Genomic DNA, 22070 nt, shown 5'->3' on the forward strand with positions numbered 1-22070 from the left:
CAAACCTTTTACGACCTTCTGTCCACAACCATGGGCTCAGCGATGGTTTAAGCTGTGCAGTTGATAAACATGATGAGTCTCTTTATTAATTTTTAAAAGAAACAAGACAGTACAAGTGATAAGAATAATACATTGTGTAGCACGGCACCTTCATGTAATAAAAGCCCAGTAGTTGTTAGCTATTATTATTCACATTATTTGTACAGGACCATTTTTAATGAATACTGCTGATTATCTCTATTCTTCCTTTATATTCCATAACAGCAAGTTGGGATTTACATGCTAAGCATAAGGGCTTTATCATCAGGTCGTCCAATTGACTTAATTCATGCCTCGGAGATATTTTCATCCACCAAAGACTTTTCTAATTATATCCTTATGATCAAAAGGAGTGTTTCAATTAATTTGTCTTGCTAATTTGCCAAGTAAATTTGAGTAATTACTGCTTTCATTTTGCTATTTAATTTGATTAAGAAGCCATCGTGCTTCCTGTTCTTGAAATTATGCTCTCGGCTTCTCAAGAGTAGTACCATCAACTCGGAAAACTTGGAGCCTCATGACGGCAGAAAAGATGGCAGGGGGTGTCTTCCAAATTTTCACTCCAGTGAAGTGATCTCTTCTGCAGTCTGAGCAATGACCATCCCACGTCTCTTTGAGTTCTTTGACTCCTGACTGGTGTTTTCTGTCCTCTCAGATCGAACTGCACTTAAAATAAAAAAAGATTGGCATGTGTGGGGAGGTCAGCAGGCCAAAATGGGAACGAAAATAGAAAATTTCTTTTTTGAGCTGTCTGAAGCCCAGTGTTAGTGCGTACTTGTGAAGCTAAGTGACCCAGTTTTTCTGATGTGCCCATAGAAGCCTCTACTTTTGCACTCAATAACAGGAGAAGCTGCTGTCGGCTTCTGTGACACTGAATAAAACAAACATCCCTTTGGCCAGAAGTGAGAGGACTCCTGTGATTTATGTGGACTTTTGAGGCTGCAGACAAGGCTGAGCCTCTGCCCAGGGACTGCAGGCATGTGAGTTGTGTGTGAGCCATGCTGGCCTGCTGGGTCGTCCCAGAGAGTGGCAGGCAGCATCTGTCGCTCGGTTCAGGAAGAGACCCCTAACACTTGATGCATTTCTGTTCATTCAGTTCAGTCCAGTCCAGTTCAGTCGCTCAGTCATGTCCAACTCTTTGCAACCCCATGGGCTGCAGCATGCCACGCTTCCCTGTCCATCACCAACTCCCAGAGCTTGCTCAAATTCATGTCCATCGAGTTGGTGATGCCTTCCAACCATCTCATCCTCTGTCGTCCCCTTCTCCTCCTGCCTTCAATCTTTCCCAGCATCAGGGTCTTTTCCAGTGAGTCAGTTCTTCGCATCAGGTGACCAAAGTATTGGAGCTTCAGCATCAGTCCTTCCAATGAATATTCAGGACGGATTTCCTTTAGGATTAACTGGTTTGCTCTCTTTGTGGTCCAAGGGACTCTCAAGAGTTTCTTCCAACATTACAGTTCAAAAGCATCAATTCTTTGGTGCTCAGCTTTCTTTATGGTGTGATTCTCATATCCATACTTGATTACTGGAAAACAATAGCTTTGACTAGAAGGACCTTTGTCAGCAAAATAATGTCTCTGCTTTTTAATATGCTGTCTAGGTTTGTCATAGCCTAGGAGCAAGCATCTTTTAATTTCATGACTGCAGTCACCATCTGCAGTGATTTTGGAGCCCAAGAAAATAAAGTCTGTCACTGTTCCCATTGTTTCCCCATCTATTTGCCATGAAGCAATGGGACTAGATGCCATGATCTTCATTTTTTGAATATTGAGTTTTAAGCCAGCTTTTTCACTTTCTTCTTTCACTTCATCAAGGGGCTCTTTAGTTCCTCTTCGCTTTCTGCCATAGAGTGGTGTCGTCTGCATATCTGAGGTTATTGATATTTTCCCCTGCAGTCTTGATTCCACTTTGTGCTTCATCCAGTCCAGCATTTCGCATGATGTACTCTGCACATAAGTTAAATAAGCAGGGTGACAATATATATGTTCATTGCTTAAAGGCAATTGATGCTCCCATTATGAGACTGCTCTTTGGGGGACTGGTTAGTGGTAAGGTGTTGCATATGCATTGAGATTTAGCCAGAGTTCAAGTCTATAAAGAAGCAATAATTTCCACCTCCTCCAAGGCTGTTATCTGGAACTGCTCCAGACTCTTGACACTCAAGTCCGAATCACTGGAAGTCACTTAGAACAGGGTTCCCCAACCTCCAGGATCTCATGCCTGATGATTTTAGGTGAAAGTGATGTAATAATAATAAGGTACACAATAAATGTAGTGCTCTTGAAACATCCTGAAACCATCCCCCTCCAACCTAGTCCCTGGAAAACTTGTATTTCATGAAACCAACCCCTGATGTCAAAAATACTGGGGACCACTGACTTAGAAGGTCCAGCATGAGCCTATATTTCTTCACTCAGCTCTAGTGCCAGAGGGTGACAGAGAGAAGTCATGCAGCTTCTGTGAGTTAAGCTGAGACCCAAACTGAGTAGGCCCAGAGGGACCCATGGGAACATTCTGGAAGGTGATGCTGCAAAGGACAGTTGGAAACTTCCACAGACAGAAGTCCAACTTGGCTGGTGCTGAAGTGATGGAGCAAAATGTCCTGGCACCTCCAAGGGAAGAACAATCAGCTTTGCGGGTCTCTCTGCCTTCTTAGGGACCTTTTTTCTGGAGATGAAGGATTTTTCACTTTCATCTCAGAAAGTAGAGAGAACCTATTCATTTCAGGGGCATGAATTCAACCCGTCCATTTCTGGGCCATAGCAACAACATTAGAGCATAAATGTTTCCACTTAGGGCTTCCCTGTGGTGGCTCAGATGGTAAAGAATCTGCCTGCAATGCGGGAGACCCAGGTTTGATCCCTGGGTCGGGAAGATCACCTGGAGAAGGGAAAGGCTACTCACTCCAGTATTCTTCCCTGGAGAATCCCATGGACAGAGGAGTCTGGCGGGCTGCAGTCCATGGGATCACAAAGAGTCGGAGACAACTGAGCGACTAACACATACACGATTTCCACTTTTAAGTAGAGCTTTGTAAATGCCTCTAGACCTGGTTTGGGAAAAAGTACCCCCATTCTGTATAATCCTAGATCCAGTTCTGCTTCCCTGAACCATCTTTGTAGGTTTCTCTGGGACAGGACTTTTGCAACATTGCTGCCTATGTCAGTTTGATGGCCCATAGCAGTATTCAATAGATGTATTTATTCAACGAGTATGTATTAAGCACATTCTAGGTACCCAAAGTTTTGCCATATACTTAGAATAAGATTATGAATTAGATAGACAGGATCCTTACCTGCTTGTCATGTATCTACTGTCTACTTAATGGTTCAAAGAAGAGAGGGAGGCTGAGAGAGAAGGAAGGAAGAGAGAAGATAGAAAGGAAGATACCTTACGGCTCATTTTTGACTAACAAGGCAGTTGCCATCATGTTTCTCTACACACTCAGCTGCTGATATCCTGGAGAGAATCATGACCTTACCCTCTGAGGGGCTAATGGCTTAACCACCTCCTAGAAAGTAATCAAGTTCAGGGTCATAGTTTAAAGAACCAAATACCCTGGTAGATGAAAAAGGAAGTTGCTCTAAATCTTTCCTTCCTGAAGCCTTTTTTGGTTTCATTGTTTTAGAGCAGGATCTTTCCTATTGTTGTATCATTGCCCTTTAAAAACCTAATTCAGTGACTTGCTGTGATTTGTAGCAGTGGAATTCAGTGCTAATGGAAAAAAAGAAATGTTGCTTAGAAAACCTGTGGGAAATGAGAAATATTCTTCCCAATAGTTTGGTGGCCACAAGATATTAAGAACTAATAAGATATGGCCACCAAACTATTACAAAGAATATGTTAGTCTCTCTTTTAAAGATCTTTCTTCATTTTTTTCAATGGTTACCTTTTATAACAACAAAGCGTAGATATACCTGAACTGTGTGCCTTTAAGACAAATAGGCTATATGAACATCATCTGGAATACATATGTAGATTTATTAAAATTTTCCCATAGTTAAGGATTTGGTGATAGTCTATTAATTAAGAAGATTCTACCCCCTTGACCCCCACCATCCCAAGCAGATAATTCCTTCTGATAATGTAATACACATTTGAAGACAGTTCTTTCAAATCTTTATATTATGACTCTTAATCTCAGAAGCAATATTTCTGCCCCAGAACTGAGAATTCACAAACTTATGTGTTAGTGACCTTCCTGGGCATTTTTACCGTTGTTCCGTAATAAAAAATAAAATAGAAATAGAAGATAAATGGCTTAACATGTCTCCTGTTAAGAAAGGTCCATTGGTGAGCATTTTTAATAATACCCTCAAAAATGTTTTTAGGGTAAAACCCAAAATAAAACAAAGTAAACAAAGGGCTTATCTTTTCTGACTTTTCATCTGATTTTTAGCCTGGTAGAATGTTGACAAGAATTAATTAACATAGAGAATTTGTAAGGTAAAACTCATTTGTCGGATCTCTTTGGAAAATTCCATATGAATGAGTTACTCCAGATAAATGAATTTTCACCTTAAAGGGAAAACTTGGATTGGATTTGAATCTCAGTTTCACTTCTCAAGAGTTGTTTGATTCTGGGCGAGTTCTGGGAGAGTTCTAAACTCTCAGAACTTCAGTTCTTTGGTCTCTAAAAGAAGATAATACTACTTCACCTGCCTGTTAAAATTATTAATGGGGATAGTGAAAGATGCTTCGTACATCAAGATGCACAACTAAATATCAGTTCTTTCTTTTGCTTTAAACACAAACATATTTCCTGTTTTAATCATGTTGAAAAAGTTTGAGGATGTATCATATGCTTTTCCATCAGTTTAATGTATAAAAGATATAAAAAACATAAACAAGATTTAAGGAAAAAAAATCATTAACCACTATGCTGTCACATGGAATCATCCCCCAGACGTCCCCAACAGGACATGTGTAGAGTGATTTGCCTTTTCAGTAAATAACCAAGACTGAAAAAAACTTTGAGTTCTCTGTGCTTTTTTATAGTTGTTTTGCAACAGTTTTATGTCACCCTATCAGTGATAATTCATTGCAGTTATTAATTACCCCTTTCTCTCCTTATTCCCTCACTTCTAATTTGTGTCCTTTTCTGTTGAGTCATCATAAATCATCTTAGAACCATGCTTTAAAAAAAACAAAACACAGTTCAGCGCTGTTTCTGTGCACTGTGTGTCTTTGAATCACTGATTTTTGCCGATTCTGGATCGGTTTTCTTTTTTTTTTTCTTTTGGACCCCTTGGTTTGGGGTCATGTTTTGGATAGCTGAGGATGTCAGCTCCACGATGTCTGGAGACATACAGTACCTGGGTTAGCAACCAGATGTCTTGATGACATTGGTAACTGAATTCAGTGTTCTATTAACCCTTGTTCTGGGAGTGAGTTTTAACTTGAGGTCTCCAGACCATTCAAGTTGCCCACAGTCCATCAACAGGCTTCGGGGAATTTGTGACATCACCGAAATTATGTGCAAATGTCATAGGCTTGGGCATATGTGCTTTCTCCTGGAGAGACTATTCATAACTTTTATTCATTATTCAAGTGGATTCCTGATGCAAGAAGACTCAGAACCGCTGGTAAGCAGCATTTGGAAACCTGACATTGGAAAGCCTGGAAACCTGAATTCTAGACCTAGTCTCCCAACAATCTTCCCATCCCCACAGGAAGCTGGGAAGCCATTTGACCAGCCAAAGCTGGTTCCTTTGGCTTGATTTCATTCTCTACAGAAGTGTTTGCCAGAGAGAGGGCGTAAGGTGAAACATCTCTGCTTGCAGTGGGCCATGTGTGTGTGCTCAGTTGTGTCCGACTCTTTGCCACTGCATGGGTGATAGCCCACCAGGCTCCTCTGTCCGTAGGATTTTCCAGGCGAGATTACTGGAGTAGGCTGCCGTTTCCTTTTCCAACTTGCAGTAGACATTATTGCGAATAAGTACTCCCATACTTCGATTCTAATTTGAAATTGTATCTGTGAAAAGGAGCATTCCACTTTCCTAAGGAATGGAATACGCTTCCACTTAGAGTTCTCACGGGATTCTTTAGTGCTGCTCTTGGGAAGCAATCTTCCATCTTGTCTGGGGAGCATGTTGTTCTGACCTGTTCTTAAAGATGTTTGTAGTGAGCAGTTTTGGAAGATAATGACTCCTGCTGGAGCAAAAGACAGGTTTTATTTATTGTTCCCTGTAATAATGTCTCCCTCTGGGGCAAAGTTCGGGTGGATTTACTTGCGGTCTATTATAGAAAATTGGGGATCCCTAAGCTTAAAGCTTAACATTCAGAAAACTAAGATCATGGCATCTGGTCCCATCACCTCATGGGAAATAGTTGGGGAGACAGTGGAAACAGTGTCAGACTTTATGTTTTTGGGCTCCAAAATCACTGCGGATGGGGACTGCAGCCATGAAATTAAAGACACTTACTCCTTGGAAGGAAAGTTATGACCAACCTAGACAGCATATTAAAAAGCAGAGACAGTACTTTGCCAACAAAGGTTCATCTGGTCAAGGCTATGGTTTTTCCAGCAGTCATGTATGGATGTGAGAGTTGGACTGTGAAGAAGGCTGAGCACCGAAAAATTGATGCTTTTGAACTGTGGTGTTGGAGAAGATTCTTGAGAGTCCCTTGGACTGCAAGGAGATCCAACCAGTCCATCCTAAAGGAGATCAGTCCTGGGTGTTCATTGGAAGGACTGATGCTGAAGCTGAAACTCCAGTACTTTGGTCACCTTATGCGAAGAGTTGACTCATTGGAGAAGACCCTGATGCTGGGAGGGATTGGGGGCAGGAGGAGGAGGGGATGACAGAGGATGAGATGGTTGGATGGCATCACCGACTCAATGGGCATGAGTGTGAGTAAACTCCGGGAGTTGGTGATGGACAGGGAGGCCTGGCGTGCTGCAGTTCATGGGGTCTCAAAGAGTCGGACACGACTGAGCGACTGAACTGACTGACTGAAGCTTGGGGTTCCTCAATGGTGACACAGGAGTGCTGAGTTTACCGCGTCAGTCCCTGTGGAATGTAGGAGGCCAAAAGATAGATTCAGATGTGATGCTCATGCCGGTTGCTGTGTTAAGAGTGATAATAGAGTCCTCCATCACTGATCCAGGAGTCTCCTAGCTTTTGCCAGCATCCGTGAAAGTGTGGCAGGCTAACTCGTTAGCTTGTGAGTAAAATCTCAAGATTCTTCAAAGTTCTTAACACCACTATTATAATGCCTGTCCTTCATTTTAAAATACTTCAGGAATTAGATGTGTGGGTGAGTCACAGGAAGTCATAGCTCAGGTGCAGGCTCCAGAGTGGAAACTCAGGGATGCTAGTATACGTGTTGTTGTTGTTTTAATTTAAACGTCTTATTTTAAGTGAAAGTGTTAGTTGCTCAGTCATGTCCAGCTCTTTGTGACCCCATGAACTGTAGCCCGCCAGGCTCCTCTGTCCATCGAATTCTCCTGGCAAAAATACTGGAGTGGGTGGCCATGCCCTCCTCCAGGGGATCTTCCCAATCCAGGGATCGAACCTGGGTCTCCTGCATTGCAGGCAGATTCTTTACAGTCTGAGCCACCAGGAAAGCCCTGGAGTATACTGGGGTATAACCAGCTGATTAACAGCGTAAGAGTTTCAGGTGCACAACAAAGCGGACCCAGACATAGGTACACATGTATCCATTCTCTCCCAAACTCCTTCCCCATTCTGGCTGCCACACAACATTGAACAGAGTTCTCTGTGCTCCACAGTAGGTCCTTCTTGGTTATCCATTTTAAATACAGCACTGTAGTACACGTTTTGTTATCCATGTCTTGGCCAACACAAGAAGCCTCACTATTAGTATACCCGTGGTCAGAAATGGATTTTTAGTGGTGAAATAGGTGTCTTATTAATGAGCATGATAATGCTAAAAATGGACTGTCATTGGTGAAATTAAAGGTATTCAAGATTGTGGATTGGCTAAAAGAATTAGAGATACTCTCTGTCCTTACATAAAAGGATTTAAACAGCCATCTAGGCACATAGCCCTTATTGTAAGTCTGAAAGATATCTAAAATATTTAACAACCAATATGTCATAGGCCCTGACTAATCCTAACTAAAACAAATGCTGCAGTAGGCTCCCGAGGGGCCTTGACTGGCCAAGCACCGGCCTTTTCATTCCTGGGAATGAGGCTAGGATTCCCTCGGGTTCTCGGGGGAGGGAGGGGACCATGGGGCACTTGGAGAACTTGGGGACAGTGCCTGTTTATGCACTAGTACCTGGATACATATTTTAGTATTTTTGATAATGAAAACAGAGCTTCCCTGGTGGTCCGGTAGTTAAGAATCCCCCTGCCAATGGAGGGACACGGGTTCAGTTCCTGATCCAGGAAGATCGCACCTGCCTCGGAACAACTAAGCCTGTGAGCCGCAACTACTGTGCCCACACGCCTAGCGCCCATACTCCACATCAAGAGAAACCACCGCAGTGAGAAGCCCACGCACCACAGCGAAGACCCAATGCAGCCAAAAATAAATAAAAGTTTAAAAAACAAAACAATGAGAGCAGCTTTCCTAAAACACTCTGCCGCATCCACTCTGCCATAAGAAAGTCAGCCAAAGTCTGATCACCCGTACGGACTCTATTTCTTATCTCTGGTTCAGAGGATTTTTGGTTACTTGTTGCAGAAGGAACAGAATCCCTCCCTGAACCTTGCATTTGCTTCCATTGGTTCTTTGGTGCAAGATGATAGCCCAGTCACTTAAAACAATAGGGAGCTAGGATTTAACTAGCTCTCGGAACAGGTTGGTGAGCTGGTTTGTGCCTGCTTTTTGATAACTGTTTAATAAGCATCTGAATGTGTGGCAGGTTGCCTTCTGAGACTTGCTTTCATTATAATTTGGAAATGAAGTCGTTGGACGGTAGCTATGCCTCACCATCCCTCTTGCTTTTTCAGCGGGGGTGGGTTGTAATTTACCAGGGTCTCAAGGTTGTGCTTGACCAAATTGGATTAAGCCCGTTCCCAAGGGCTACCTTACAAGCAAGGAGCGATCATCAAGGAAACCTTTTGGACCGAGGGCAGCTCCCCGAGATCAAAGAGCCCTGGTTGCCACACATTTCCATTTCAGTGGATACGGAGACTATATGCAGAGGCTGCTCAGTGGCCGATGAAAGCGTGACAGGTGCGAACAGGGGAGGGGTAGATAAAAATGCCGTTAGGATGGAAGCCAGCACCTCTTCTCGTGGGACTGTTGGAAAATTGGCCGCAGCCACAGGCCAAGCTGGGAAGCAGCAATTAGAGAGAGCCTGGGTCCTTTCACACTCTCTTTGGGGCCGGCCGTGAGACAGAGGGGCTGAATTTCAGGTAATTTCAGCCTCTATAAATAGCAGCTACAGACAGAAACCAAAGGATCATCTTTATCGCCTACACTGAATAAGGGCCCGCTGGTTATCTCCGCCACCCCCACGTGGAGATGGGATTCTGTGTCAGCTCACAGCATGGACACAGAGACCAGCAGGAATACACACTCTGTGTACAGAGCCAGCGTGTGCGCCTTATCGTCTCCACGGCGGCGTTATCTCTAGTGGAACATTTTAGGATGGATTCGGGGCTAAGGGGCAGGAATTAACAACAACCGTGCCAGCAGACTCTGCTAGCCAGACTGGACGACACGTCCAGCATGTTTGTGGGTAAATCACACAACTGTATAGCAACAAAACTATTCACCGGGCGGGCCATGGAACAGAGGTCCATCTGATGGGTGTGATCTTAAGGATTCAGATGCCGCTCCACTCTCCCTACTTTTCTGCCACTTAAAGTGAAGTTTAATCACATTTCCGAAGGCACCAGGGCATTTTGATTTCTCTTGCTCCACCTCTGCATTGCAGGGACGCTGTGAAGGCAAGGCGTCTCTGCGTCTGCTTTCGTGGTTATGTGATTCTGGCAGGGATTTCAAGATAAGATGATGCAAGGCCCTGACTTAGCGTCGAGTTTAGGAGGAAGAACCCTGGGTGGATCTGATGAGCACATCTGGTGTGGTACACAAGGGAAACCCCCTGAAACTCAGGTGTAGTGGAAGCGAAGAAACACTGGTTCCCAGGCAGCCACACCCAGTACAGTCACCTGGGCGTCTCATTCTCAGATCTTCCAGTTTCTCTGATGGATCCTTAAAGTAGTATTTAAAATCTCCAGGGCTTCCCTGGTGGTCCAGTGGTTAAGAATCTGCCTGCCAACCTAGGGGACACAGGTTCAGCCCCTTATCTGGCAGGATCCCATGTGCCACAGAGCAACTAAGCCCGTGAGCTGCAACTGCTGAAGCCCAAGAGCTCTGGAGCGCACGAGAAGCCACCACAATGAGAAGCCTGTGAACCGCAGCCTGGAATAGGCTCTGCCCGCCGCAACTGGAGAAACCCTGCACGCAGCAACGAAGACCCAGCACAGACAAATAAATACAACTTTTAAAAAGTAAAATGAAAAATAAAATCTCCAGATGCTCAAAAAAATTTTTTAAAAAGCTTACAGTCCAAATACACACTCTGATAGAACTTACTAAGATTCCAGGAAGTATTAACAATAAAAATAATAGTAATAATCAGTTCAGTTCAGTCACTCAGTTGTGTCCGACTCTTTGCGACCCCATGAACCGCAGCACGCCAGGCCTCCCTGTCCATCACCAACTCCCGGAGTCCACCCAAGCCCATGTCCATTGAGTTGGTGATGCCATCCAGCCATCTCATCCTCTGTCGTCCCCTTCTCCTCCTGCCCCCAATCCCTCCCAGCATCAGGGTCTTTTCCAATGAGTCAGCTCTTTGCACCACATGGCCAAAGTATTGGAGTTTCAGCTTCAGCATCAGTCCTTCCAATGAACACCCAGGACTGATCTCCTTTCGGATGGACTGGTTGGATCTCCTTGCAGTCCAAGGGACTCTCAGGAGTCTTCTCCAACACCACAGTTCAAAAGCATCAATTCTTCTGCGCTCAGCTTTCTTTATAGTTCAACTCTCACATCCATACATGACCACTGGAAAAACCATACCCTTGACTAGACAGATCTTTGTTGGCAAAGTACTGTCTCTGCTTTTTAATATGCTGTCTAGGTTGGTCATAACTTTCCTTCCAAGGAGTAAGTGTCTTTTAATTTCATGGCTGCAATCACCATCTGCTATGATTTTGGATCCCAGAAAAATAAAGTCAGCCACTGTTTCCACGGTTTCCCCATCTATTTGCCATGAAGTGATAGGACCGGATGCCATGATCTTAGTTTTCTGAATGTTGAGCTTTAAGCCAATTTTTTCACTCTCCTCTTTCACTTTCATCAAGAGGCTCTTTAGTTCTTATTCACTTTCTGCCATAAGTGTTAGTAATAATAATAGCTAGTAATAACTAGCTTTTCTCCCTGGGTGTGTAGTTTGGGCTCAGTACAACTGAATCTTATGCTGAGAACAGCTGCTGTTCTGCCTTTTCATGAATTTGAACATCTGTGCAAATGTGGAACTTCCGAAAGGTACTTTCTGGTAAATCCCTAGGTTGATGATGACTAGCACTGTTTCCTTGGAGTAGGGCATGGCAACCCACTCCAGTATTCTTGCCTGGAGAATCCCCATGGACATAGGAGCCTGGTGGGCTACAGTCCATGAGGTTGCAAAGAGTCAGACACGCCCAAGCCACTAAGCATAGCACAGCACTGCTTCTATAGGAGGCTGTAAACAGTACCTTCGAGAACTCTTTTTACTTTGTTCCCCAGCTCCTCACCCTAAAGGTGGAGCTAAAAATATTTCTATGGGGACAAGAGAGATACACCAGAGCAAATTAAAATTATGGCTCTTTAATGAAGTCTTTGTGGGAATCCAGAAGAGAATTGCATGCCATTGGATAGAATAGAATCAATGTGTAACTCAGGAAGGGTTTTCCCCCTAAAATCTGAGACTCACAAAACATGAACTCATGTCTGAGTAGAGAGCTTACACAGCGGTCAATTACCCATCACATACTCGTCTAGACAGCCCTTGCCTCACTCCCACTCTGACTACAGAATGAATGAAGATGTGCTGTAATTTACAAGGCTGGTATTTTCCTATCAAAATTGACTGTAACATATCTCCTTAGACATGATGCTGTTTTGAGCACTTTGCAGATACATATCTTTTCCAGGAAACAAGTCCCTGCTCCCTTGGGCATGCAGATTATGAAGAATACTTTAATGCATAGCTTGAGTGTATCAGCTCTTACCAATGGACTCATGTGCGTTGCATTCTCTGTACATTCCTGGTTGCTTCCTTGGAGAAGACAGGGCAAACATAGAAGGTATGGAGTCTTTTAAGGTTTTCTTGCCTCCTCTTATATGTTGAAGTGGCTCCAGTGTTCAACTCTAGACCCTTGTACACTTAGGTATCCTATATGTTTGGGGGGAAAGGGTATCATTTAACTCTCAGGAGAACTTCTAATCCAACTGTCCAGTCCCCTAAACCTAGAAATTAAGGGGCAGGAGAGATAGAAAGATATGGTCAGCCTGGTTCATTAAGGTCCAGAGCAGCAGTTCTTACAGAGAGAGACTGGGTCGGTTCACTGCGCTGCGGTTCTGGAGACCGAAGGCATCAAGGTGGGTGTGTGTGGTCTATGTGCAGACTACGTGCCCAGTCTTCCGGCTGGGCCGGGTTCTACCATTGCAGGTGCCTCCACACTGTCTACTCTTTGGGGAATTACCCATGGGGAACCCCTTTCCTGAGATCTTCTTGTGGACAGCGCCCCCTGGAGCACATCTCAGGAAGTACAGTATAAGTGGGGCTCTGAAGTCGTGTCTAGGATGGGCTGTATCCTCAATATGGGTTATTGCCTCTGGTCACAAACAGACAGAAACAAGCCAAGAGCCTTCAGAAGAACTCCACCTCACAAACTTTCTTCCCTCAGCCTTTTTACTTTTACATTTTTTGCCCAGCAATCAAGTTTGAGTTCTGCTTTTCTCTTTTCAGACACACGTGTCATTTTAACTACTTGTTCCATTAAAAGTTTGAATCAAACCTTTTGTATGTTAGGTCAAATGTTTAAACTCTATTTTTTGAGGGGGAGGCAGCACTTTTGTTTGGTAACTTCACAAAAGAACACATAGAATCGGCACCATGACAGGTTCTTTTTGTTCTTGGTTTTCATGCATAGGTAGACAAGATGGTCTGAAGAGGAAGAGGTAGGAAAGAATTTATTCAAGAGGAAAAAGACCTCTCAAACTTCTGCCCATGGTATTTAAGAACACAAAAGTTTTTTTCTCTGTCTACTGATCCTCCCACCTTCCTACTTTCATTATTTGTACAGCGAAAGGGTTGAAATCTAATATGCCTGCTTCTTCTCTACACAAACTTTGCATTGACACCTTAACTTGCTGAAAAGTTTAAAATATCACAGATGAAAGATGTCCCGCCTTGATAAATGAAGGCAGTTAGCTTATATACAAGGCTGGGAACTCAGCAGTGATCTGGCAAGGAGAGAAATAAGCTGGAAACCAACAAGGCTCAAGTTCAAATGCAGAGCCCAGGCAGGTCGAGCACATAAGGGAGTTTAGTCAGCCTGCAGGCCTGCCTGAAGGATCCTGGTTTATGTTCAAATGAGCAGTACTGCGCACAGTAGGAGGTGCTGTGGCAAAGTTTCTGGGTATTGAATGAGGATGGCCCAGTCTGGCTCTGCCAGACTGTAGCAGTTTGCAAGCAGAGAGGAGCTCAAACGTGACCCATACCTGGAGCCCTTACTCAGCTACACTCAGACCAGGGCAGGTCAAAAACATCCACTTTGGAAGCATGTTTATGGTAAGTGATTGCTCAGGGAAAATCAATTATCTGAATTGATCAAGTAAATGTATTGGATCTCACTCCCCCTCATACCCCTAGGGGGATGAGGTCACCAAAAGAGTGACAGATAGGTTCCGCTGACTCCAAAATTGAGAATGCTAGATCTGTAAAATGCAAGCCTTTAATAACTAAAATAGTGCCAGGCAGACATGGGCATATGGAGTCTTCTCAGAATACTGGTAAATTCAAAGATGCATCATATAGCTTATTTCTGCATGGCATGTAAGTTCTGGCAAAGACAAGTACTATCTGGCAACTGGGGAAAATTTTGATATGGATCTTCCTGAAACATATCTGAGCACAGGAAAAAGTTTTGGAGTTCAAGTTCAAGCTCCATCACTGATGTGAGATACTGGGCCATTGACTTATCTTGCATGCAGCACAGGGTCCTCATCTTCAAAATGGGAATGACAGATTTGTTCCTCTAATTTCCTGAAGGCATCACGGGCAAAAATGGTTACATGAGATGGTGCTTCTAAATTGTTTGGCACCTGCTTCACAGGCTGTCCACAACCCCTATTATATAATTACTAATTTCAGATCTCTGTTCTCAGCGCTCATATTGTGTCTGACATCCACAAATGTGTATCGATTGTCTCCTGTGCTCCAGACATCCTCATACTGAGCCCTGGGATATAGGGGCCGACAGGCAGTCACGTGGTAGACACTAAAACAGTAATCAAACAAATGAATGAATAAATACAGTTCCTCAGAGGATAAACTGATCATTGAAATTTCATTTTTATTTGTAGTAAGTCGGGTTAATTTTTTTACACTTATGTATTTATTTCTATGTCCTGTGCTCATTCACTTAGTCCTGTCTGACTCTTTGTGATCCTATGGACAGACTGTAGTCCACCAGGCTCTTCTGTCCATGGAATTTTCCAGGCAAGAATACTGAAGTGGGTTGCCATTTTCTTCTCCAGGGGATTTTCCCAACCCAGGGATCAAACCCTTGTCTCTGGAGTCTCCTGCATTGCAGAAGGATTCTTTACCACTGAGTCACCAAGAAAGCCTCCCTATTTATATATATTTGGCTTCAGTGGGTCTTAGTTGTAGCATGCAGGATCTTTTTATTTTATTTTAATTTTTTCAGTTGTGACATGTGGGATCTAGTTCCCTGACCAGGAATTGAATCTAGACTCCCTACATTGGGAGCACGGAGTCTTAGCCACTGAACCACCAAGGAAGTCCCGGGGCTGGGTTCTTTGTACCTTTTCTTCTGCCTCTTACTAACAGAAGATGCACTAAAACCTAATTTGAAAGTGAAAAGTCACTCAGTTGTGTCCGACTCTTTGCGACCCCACAGACTCCAGAGTCCATGGAATTCTCTAGGCCAGAATAATGGAGTGGGTAGCCTTTCCCTTCTCCAGGGGATCGTCCCAACCCAGGGATTGAACCCAGGTCCCCCACATTGCAGGCAAATTCTTTACCAGCTGAGCCCCAAGAGAAGCCCAAGAACACTGGAGTGGGTAGCCTATCCCTTCTCCAGCGGATCTTCCCAACCCAGGAATCGTTTCTTGCATTGCAGGTGGATTCTTTACCAACTGAGCTACCAATTTGAGGCACCCTAAAAAAATCAGCCACACCTCTTCCACCCGCTTTCTCCCTTGGGCTGCCCTGGAACACAGCCAGGACACCCTTCTCCATTGAATGTGCAGGTGGCTGTGGTTTGCTGCTTTCTGCCCCATTAACCTCTATTTTATCTGTCGAGAATAGCATCCCCCATTGCTGAAAGCAGCGGTTTGCCAACCCGGTGGGCTTGGAGTCCTGTTTGATGGAGCATTACAGAGAGCAAAAGGGAAAGTTTAAAGGGATTTGCTTCTCTAATTTCCTGAAAGGATCACAGACAGAGCTTGCCCTCTAGTAAAATGCTTTGTGTTTGCACTATAATAACAAGAATTTATTGCCACCACAGGGGAAAGGAGAGGCCAAGGAAAAATAGTCCCCTAGTTCCTGGTTTTCCTTTGTTTCCATTACTACTCGCGGACTACCGTGCTGTTTAAAGCATATAAACTTAAACAGCTGCTCTTTCCTAATAGCCTAATGTACTCAGAAAGACTTTTTCTATTACTGTAAAACACGGTGCTAATTTCTTATTATTGAGCATGCAGGTTTTACTATGGAAGGACTCATGCTCAGGAAGAAGAAAAATCTTTCTTCTTCTTTGGAGAAGTTCAAGATACATTTACATTGATAGTTTCATGGAAAAAATTCCTTCTTATATCTAGTTAATTTTGTTAACTGAATTCCAGCCGACATATGTGTAGAATATACAAGGAATGGCTTCAAGAGAGTGCAGCTGATGTGAGTGATACTCAATCGGTCTTGCTAGAACATAAGTGTTTGAAACCAAAGATGCTATCTATTTTGTTCCCCCCGGGTCTCCTGGAACATTGCAACACACAGAGTGGGCGCTCAAGATTTACCTATGGATGTTGAATATCTCAACAACTGGCATGCTGCAGTCCATGGGGTCGCAAAGAGTCGGACACGACTGAGCAACTTAACTGATTGTTGAATATCTCACATCTCTGTATGCCAGCCTAGACGAACATTTGAAGAGGAAGTCTTCAGACTTCTAGCTCTCAAACTCTGGAGGTGCTCACACCCAACCCCATCTCTTGCTTACACGAACAGTGGCATCCCCATCTCTTACTTGAACAACACTTTGAAAAGTGTTGCTTAGTCATGTCCAACTCTTTGCAACCTCATGGTCTGTAGCCCGCCAGGCTCCTCTGTCCATGGGATTCTCCAGACAAGAATACTGGAGTGGGTTGCCATTTCCTTCTCCAGGGGATCTTCCCAACCCAGGGATTGAACCCGCTTATCCTGCGTTGGCAGTTGGATTCTTTACCACTGAGTCACCTGGGAAGCCCAGACGGTACTTTAACAAGACCCAAATTTGCCTACAATTCTCCATTACATTCCTATCCCCGTGGTGCAAATACACTCTTCCCTGGCCTCTCACATTCCTCTTTGGCTAACCCCTGCTCATCTGCCAGGTCTCAGCTTAAATTTCATTTCTGCTTTAAGGCTCTCCGTCACACAACCTCACTGGATAAAGTTCCTTATGATTTGCTGTCTTAGCATCCTGGACGTTTTGTCTTCAAAGCACATATCACAGTTATCATATAAATGTCTGAGTGCGTGTGTGCTGAGTCGTTTCAGTCGTGTCCAACTCTTTGTGACCCCAGGGACTGTAGCCCGCCAGGCTCCCTTGTCCATGGGATTCTCCAGGCAAGAACACTGGAGTGGGTTGCTGTGCCCTCCTCCAGGGGATCTTCCCAACCCAGTGATCAAACCCACATCTCTTATGTCTCCTGCATTAGCAGTAATACTCCCTTGAGATGATGGCTCCTTGATACTGGGAACTGTATCATTTTCCAAAGTAGATTCCTAGCACCCAATGAGTCCTAGTCAGAGTGGTTACTTAAAAAATATTTGTTAAATTAATGGATGAATGAGAGAGAGAAAGTGGGAAGAAGGGAATAAAGAATCAAGGGATGGATGACTTAGTGTTTCTTTAGATTTGTCTAAATTTTATTGACACATCTAGACCTTAGCATACTGATCTTGACCATTATTTTGTTTCTCAGAAGATGAGTGTGTGTGTGTGTGTGTGTGTGTGTGTGTGTGTGTGTGGTGTATGCATTTATATATATTTTTAAGTTAGGTTAAGGATTGGCCATATTGCTACATAATCCAGGATACCAGAATAAATCCATATTAATTTAATAATGATTTACCTTATGAATGACCTAGCAAATGAAAGTCTGTATATCTGAGATAGAGGAATCATTTTCTTTTAAATCACACTGAATGTTAGTTGCTCATTTTGGATCTTAGCCAGTTGCTAAATTTAAACCACAAAATGTGTAGCTCATGCACATACACTAGGATCTATGTGTGGTCAGTAGCAGTACTGTATAACATCCACGAACACTTTCAGCAATGGCACACTTCCTAAGTACCCTTATTTTTGGCCTCACCCCACAGCGTGTGGGATCTTAGTTCCTTGAACAGGCGCTACCTGCAGCAGAACTGTGAGTCTTAGCCACTGGAGTGCCAGGGAAGCCCCTTCTTGGTACCTTGGTACCTTGGTACCTTCCCATTTTCATCTGATAGACAGTTGGTCTGATGAGTTGACTATATATTTTATAACACAAATAAGAAAGACTCCATAAACATAGCAATTCTTAGGGATGACACACACACTCTTATCAAGACAAGGAGTTAATTGGCCTCAGGAAGATGGTGGCTCAAGGAGGATGTGCTGAAGGCTCTATCCTGATTCTTGAGTCTTTCAGGGAAGGGCAGGCCTTGGGTGGGTAGGTAGATAGGTGGGTGAGTTAAGCCTCCTACAGCCAAAGAAACTTCACAGAACCTTATCATGATAAAGAAAAATAAGAAAGACTGTGTTCCTTTGCTCTTGTCTGAAATCAGTGTATATCTACTTTTCTATCCTGCATTGCTGTTATCACCTAGTAGTTACAGGAGGGTTTTTTTTTTTTTTTTGGTAGATTCTTTCATTCTCACATTATCTTTCAAATGGATCACCTCCTTAGAGTGGCCCCTTTGCAAAAGCTGAGCCTATATTTAGGACTGTATCTCTATTTTGAAATTTTTTTCTAAGGTACCTCATTATGCATATGAGTTTGAGTGATTTAAATCAAAATACCTTCATCTCCCCTATCCTGATGGCTGTTATTCCTTCTTTTCTTCAGCCCTGGGCTTGAGCATCGCAGCTGGGGAGAACTTGTTTCTGTCCCTTAGCCAGCAGGAGGCAGAGGCCTTGAGGTCCCTCTGAAATGCAGACAACCACACTGGCTTGCTTCCATCTTGAGATAACTTTCAACTCTTATTATCATTCAAGGGAGACTGTATTTCTCAGGAGGATTTCAGTTTCACTTTGGTACACCAGGCGCCCACACCTGGGGAGAAATGACAGAGCCTGCAGTAAAACCAGCCTGACCTGTGCCTGCTTTCTCTCCTTCCCCTGTGTCCCTAGGTAAGTGTGAAATCGGCTGGGCCTACTACTGCACCGGGGCGGGGGCCGCCGCCGCCATGCTGCTCTGCACGTGGCTGGCTTGCTTCTCCGGCAAGAAGCAGAAGCAGTACCCATACTGAGAATGGGCCGCCACGCGCAGACCCAGGAGAAGCTGGGCCGCAGCGACCCCGGGGACCGAAGCATCCAGCTGCTCTCAGAAGGCGGAAGAGCGCTTCTAAACCACATGATGCAAATGAAATGAAACCCAATGGAATCGGAAACCTTATACGACACGGAAGGGTTGTGCAAGATTTGCGAAAGAAATGTAGAGCATGGAATGATACAGAAAAATGGACCAAAGGCTAAAAATTTTGCAGGGTGTTGGGTGTTTCTATTCCACAGAGTATTGTTGATGTAGAATACATACACACACAAATCTTATATATGCAAACAAGGTCTTTTTTTTTTTTTTTAGGATGATGACTCAGAGAATCAAAAGGGCTAGTAGAAACAGTATTATGTTAGGAAGCAGGGTAACCCAGAAAGGTTCCCTGTAAGTCATGGCACTTTTGAAAGCACACAAGCATATACAGACATACCCATGCAATACATATACCCAGACACAGACATTTCAGTGGTCACACAGACTGTACGAGATGTTTAGTGGTGCATTACTCCTCTCTTTTCTTTTTAATACACTTTTAAAATACAGTATTATCACTTTATAAAGCATACATTCAACCTAATCAATGGACCAATAAGCCACTTTATCAGTATTTTGTATACCCTGCATAAGCTCTTTACGCCCTCAACATGTTTTCAGTGTTTATGCAGACCTTTAGAATTAAGCCTTTGTATTTCAATATTATTCAAAAATATGCAATATTTCTCTGAGTAGTTTCTGCTGTGATATTCTTACGAAGTAAAGGGGCAACTTTCTGTCCACCAAAGGAGAGAATTCACTTAAGACGTGAGAGCAAGGAGAGACATTTTTCAGTCATTAGATCTTGTTTCCTTTCGTCCATTATTGTACTGTGCTGTACCACATTTATTCCAATATTCATTTTGTAAAAAGTAAAAAGTGCTATTTTGTTTGTATTTGAAAAGCTCTGTGAATAAATTCTCTCTTTGATCAATAGCTCTGTGTGTCATAGAGTGTTATAATTCAGTTGCGGGGTTTGCTTCTTAATTTCCTAAAGGTAGCCTTTCAACTCCAACAGTTTTGTAAATTTTTCATTTTATTTTTAGGCCTCCTGTTCATTCACTCACTAGTCATCCAACCAGGCATTCTTCTTGGCACACAGGTACTAAAGATGAAGTGAAAGTTGCTCAGTCTTGTCCAACTTTCTGTGACCCCATAGGCTGTAGCCTGCCAGGCTCATCTGTCCATGACATTCTCCTGGCAATTCTACTGGAGTGGGTAGCCATTCCCCTCTCCAGGGGATCTTCCCAACCCAGGGATTGAACCCAGGTCTCCTGCATTGCAGGTGGATCCTTTATCGTCTGAATCACCAGGGAAACCCAAGAATACTAGGGTGGGTAGCCTATCCCTTCTCCAGGGGATCTTCCCAACCCAAGAATCAAGCCAAGGTCTCCTGCATTGCAGGTGGATTCTCTACCAGCTGAGCTACCATTAAAGGTGAGTATGACATAATTCCTGCTTTCGACCTAAATTCTTTGCCACCAGAATTCTAACTGCCTGTTCACTGAACTTCAATCATGATCAAATCCTTATGAGAGAACAATTTCAAGTCTGTTTTAGATGAAGTTTGAGAATCTGGGCAATGTTTAGAAGTGGTTGAAGCCAACGAAAACCAAGGCATGCATGGCTCAGTCTCCGTGGATGACGACAGAGTGGTCTCAGGCTGACAGTGGCTGCTGCCCCTCCACTTTCTGTAAGGGGCTACCTGTCTTTCTGTTGCTGTGCCAGGAGCAATGTCTTTCAGGCATCTGGGCAATTCAGATCCTCTTACCCTCCTATTCCCAGCCTAAATCCTTGACTAGAGTGAAAGATCTGCACCCTTTCACCTAAGAGAACCAACTCTTTCAAAAGCAAAGATTGGGTGACGGGTATTCTTCTACTAGGCAATGCTGAGTAAGCATGAAATCCTTAAAACTTCTGGTTCAATTGGTGTCCAAATTATATAAGGTTCATAGTTGGAAATTGAACATTCTATTTACACATGTAAGTATATTTTTATTCTTTCAATGCATATTGAGCAATTTAACTTGAATATCTGAATATCACCCTTGCTTCTGGCACTTTTAATCATCCAAGGTGAGGGCTGATGCTACCTGGGAAGAACAATACAAGGCTCTGGCCAGTAACATTCTGGACTTTCTGTGTCTTTGTTGCTATGGAAAAAGTCACTCAGCTCTCAGATGCTTATTTCATCCTGTGCTGAATGCCGTTTGATTGTGTCTCATTGTCCAGTGAACAGGGGCTTCTCCACTCTGGGGCTTCCTGCCGGGAGGAGACAATTGCACTTTGCTTCCTCAATTAGCCCATCATTGTCACCTATTGCTAGTGCCTTTCAAATTTCTTTAACTGCACCTTCTTGTCAGAATAGTATTATGACTTCCTAAGCTCGCATTATCAAATTGGGAGTTCTCAATGGAATTCATTAAGGTCTAATTTCTTGGGCAGATTTAATGATAGCATTGTCATTTTTATGTAATCTGCAGGGCTTTAGACATTAGGGAGCCTCACTAGAATAAAAAGCTGATCACTCTGACTTGATGAAGTCAATTGGCACATGCTTATATCTCCAGTTCTGACTAGTAATTTTTTTCTTTTTTGGTTCAAGATGGGCTTGATGAGCAGCATCTGATATATTAGGAATTGTATAAAAATCTAAAGAATTTTTATATTTTAATACTTCTTTTCAAATGAAAATCAGCTTTCATGAAATAATAATATTAATAATAGAAATAATGATAAAATTTCTGAGAATTATCAGATCATGGACTTCTTGCTCATGTACATGTAAGGGGCTGAGCTCAGAATCTCATAGATCGCTTGTACATGCTTGTGAGGTAAGTGAGGGGGAGGGTTTCCTTGTTTTTAAGGAAGAAAAGCAATGCTTAAAGAAGTTAATTGATGAAATTGAATTGACCCTTCCAATTTTCAACATATTCACTTGTGTAACAATTAGTTTTTGAGCTCCCGCTACTTGCTAGGCATTCTGCAGGCATACTGTCTCTTGTCATGTCCGGCTCTGAGAGACCCTATGGAG

General features: G+C 43.3%; 1 protein-coding gene across 2 annotated transcripts in view; it reads left to right on the top strand.

The window, feature by feature from the left end:
* The window catches only part of LHFPL6 (LHFPL tetraspan subfamily member 6), a 227451-nt gene extending 207479 nt beyond the window's left edge, over positions 1-19972 (top strand). For both annotated transcript variants that reach the window (XM_065902227.1, XM_065902228.1), the window contains exon 4: positions 18856-19972. In XM_065902227.1, the coding sequence (XP_065758299.1) occupies positions 18856-18974 (119 nt within the window). In that variant the 3' untranslated portion in view covers positions 18975-19972. The remainder of the gene's footprint in view (positions 1-18855) is intronic.
* Positions 19973-22070: the final 2098 nt, after the last annotated feature.

The sequence above is a fragment of the Muntiacus reevesi genome, chromosome 11 (genome assembly GCF_963930625.1).
Source record: "Muntiacus reevesi chromosome 11, mMunRee1.1, whole genome shotgun sequence".
Classification (NCBI taxonomy): domain Eukaryota; kingdom Metazoa; phylum Chordata; class Mammalia; order Artiodactyla; family Cervidae; genus Muntiacus; species Muntiacus reevesi.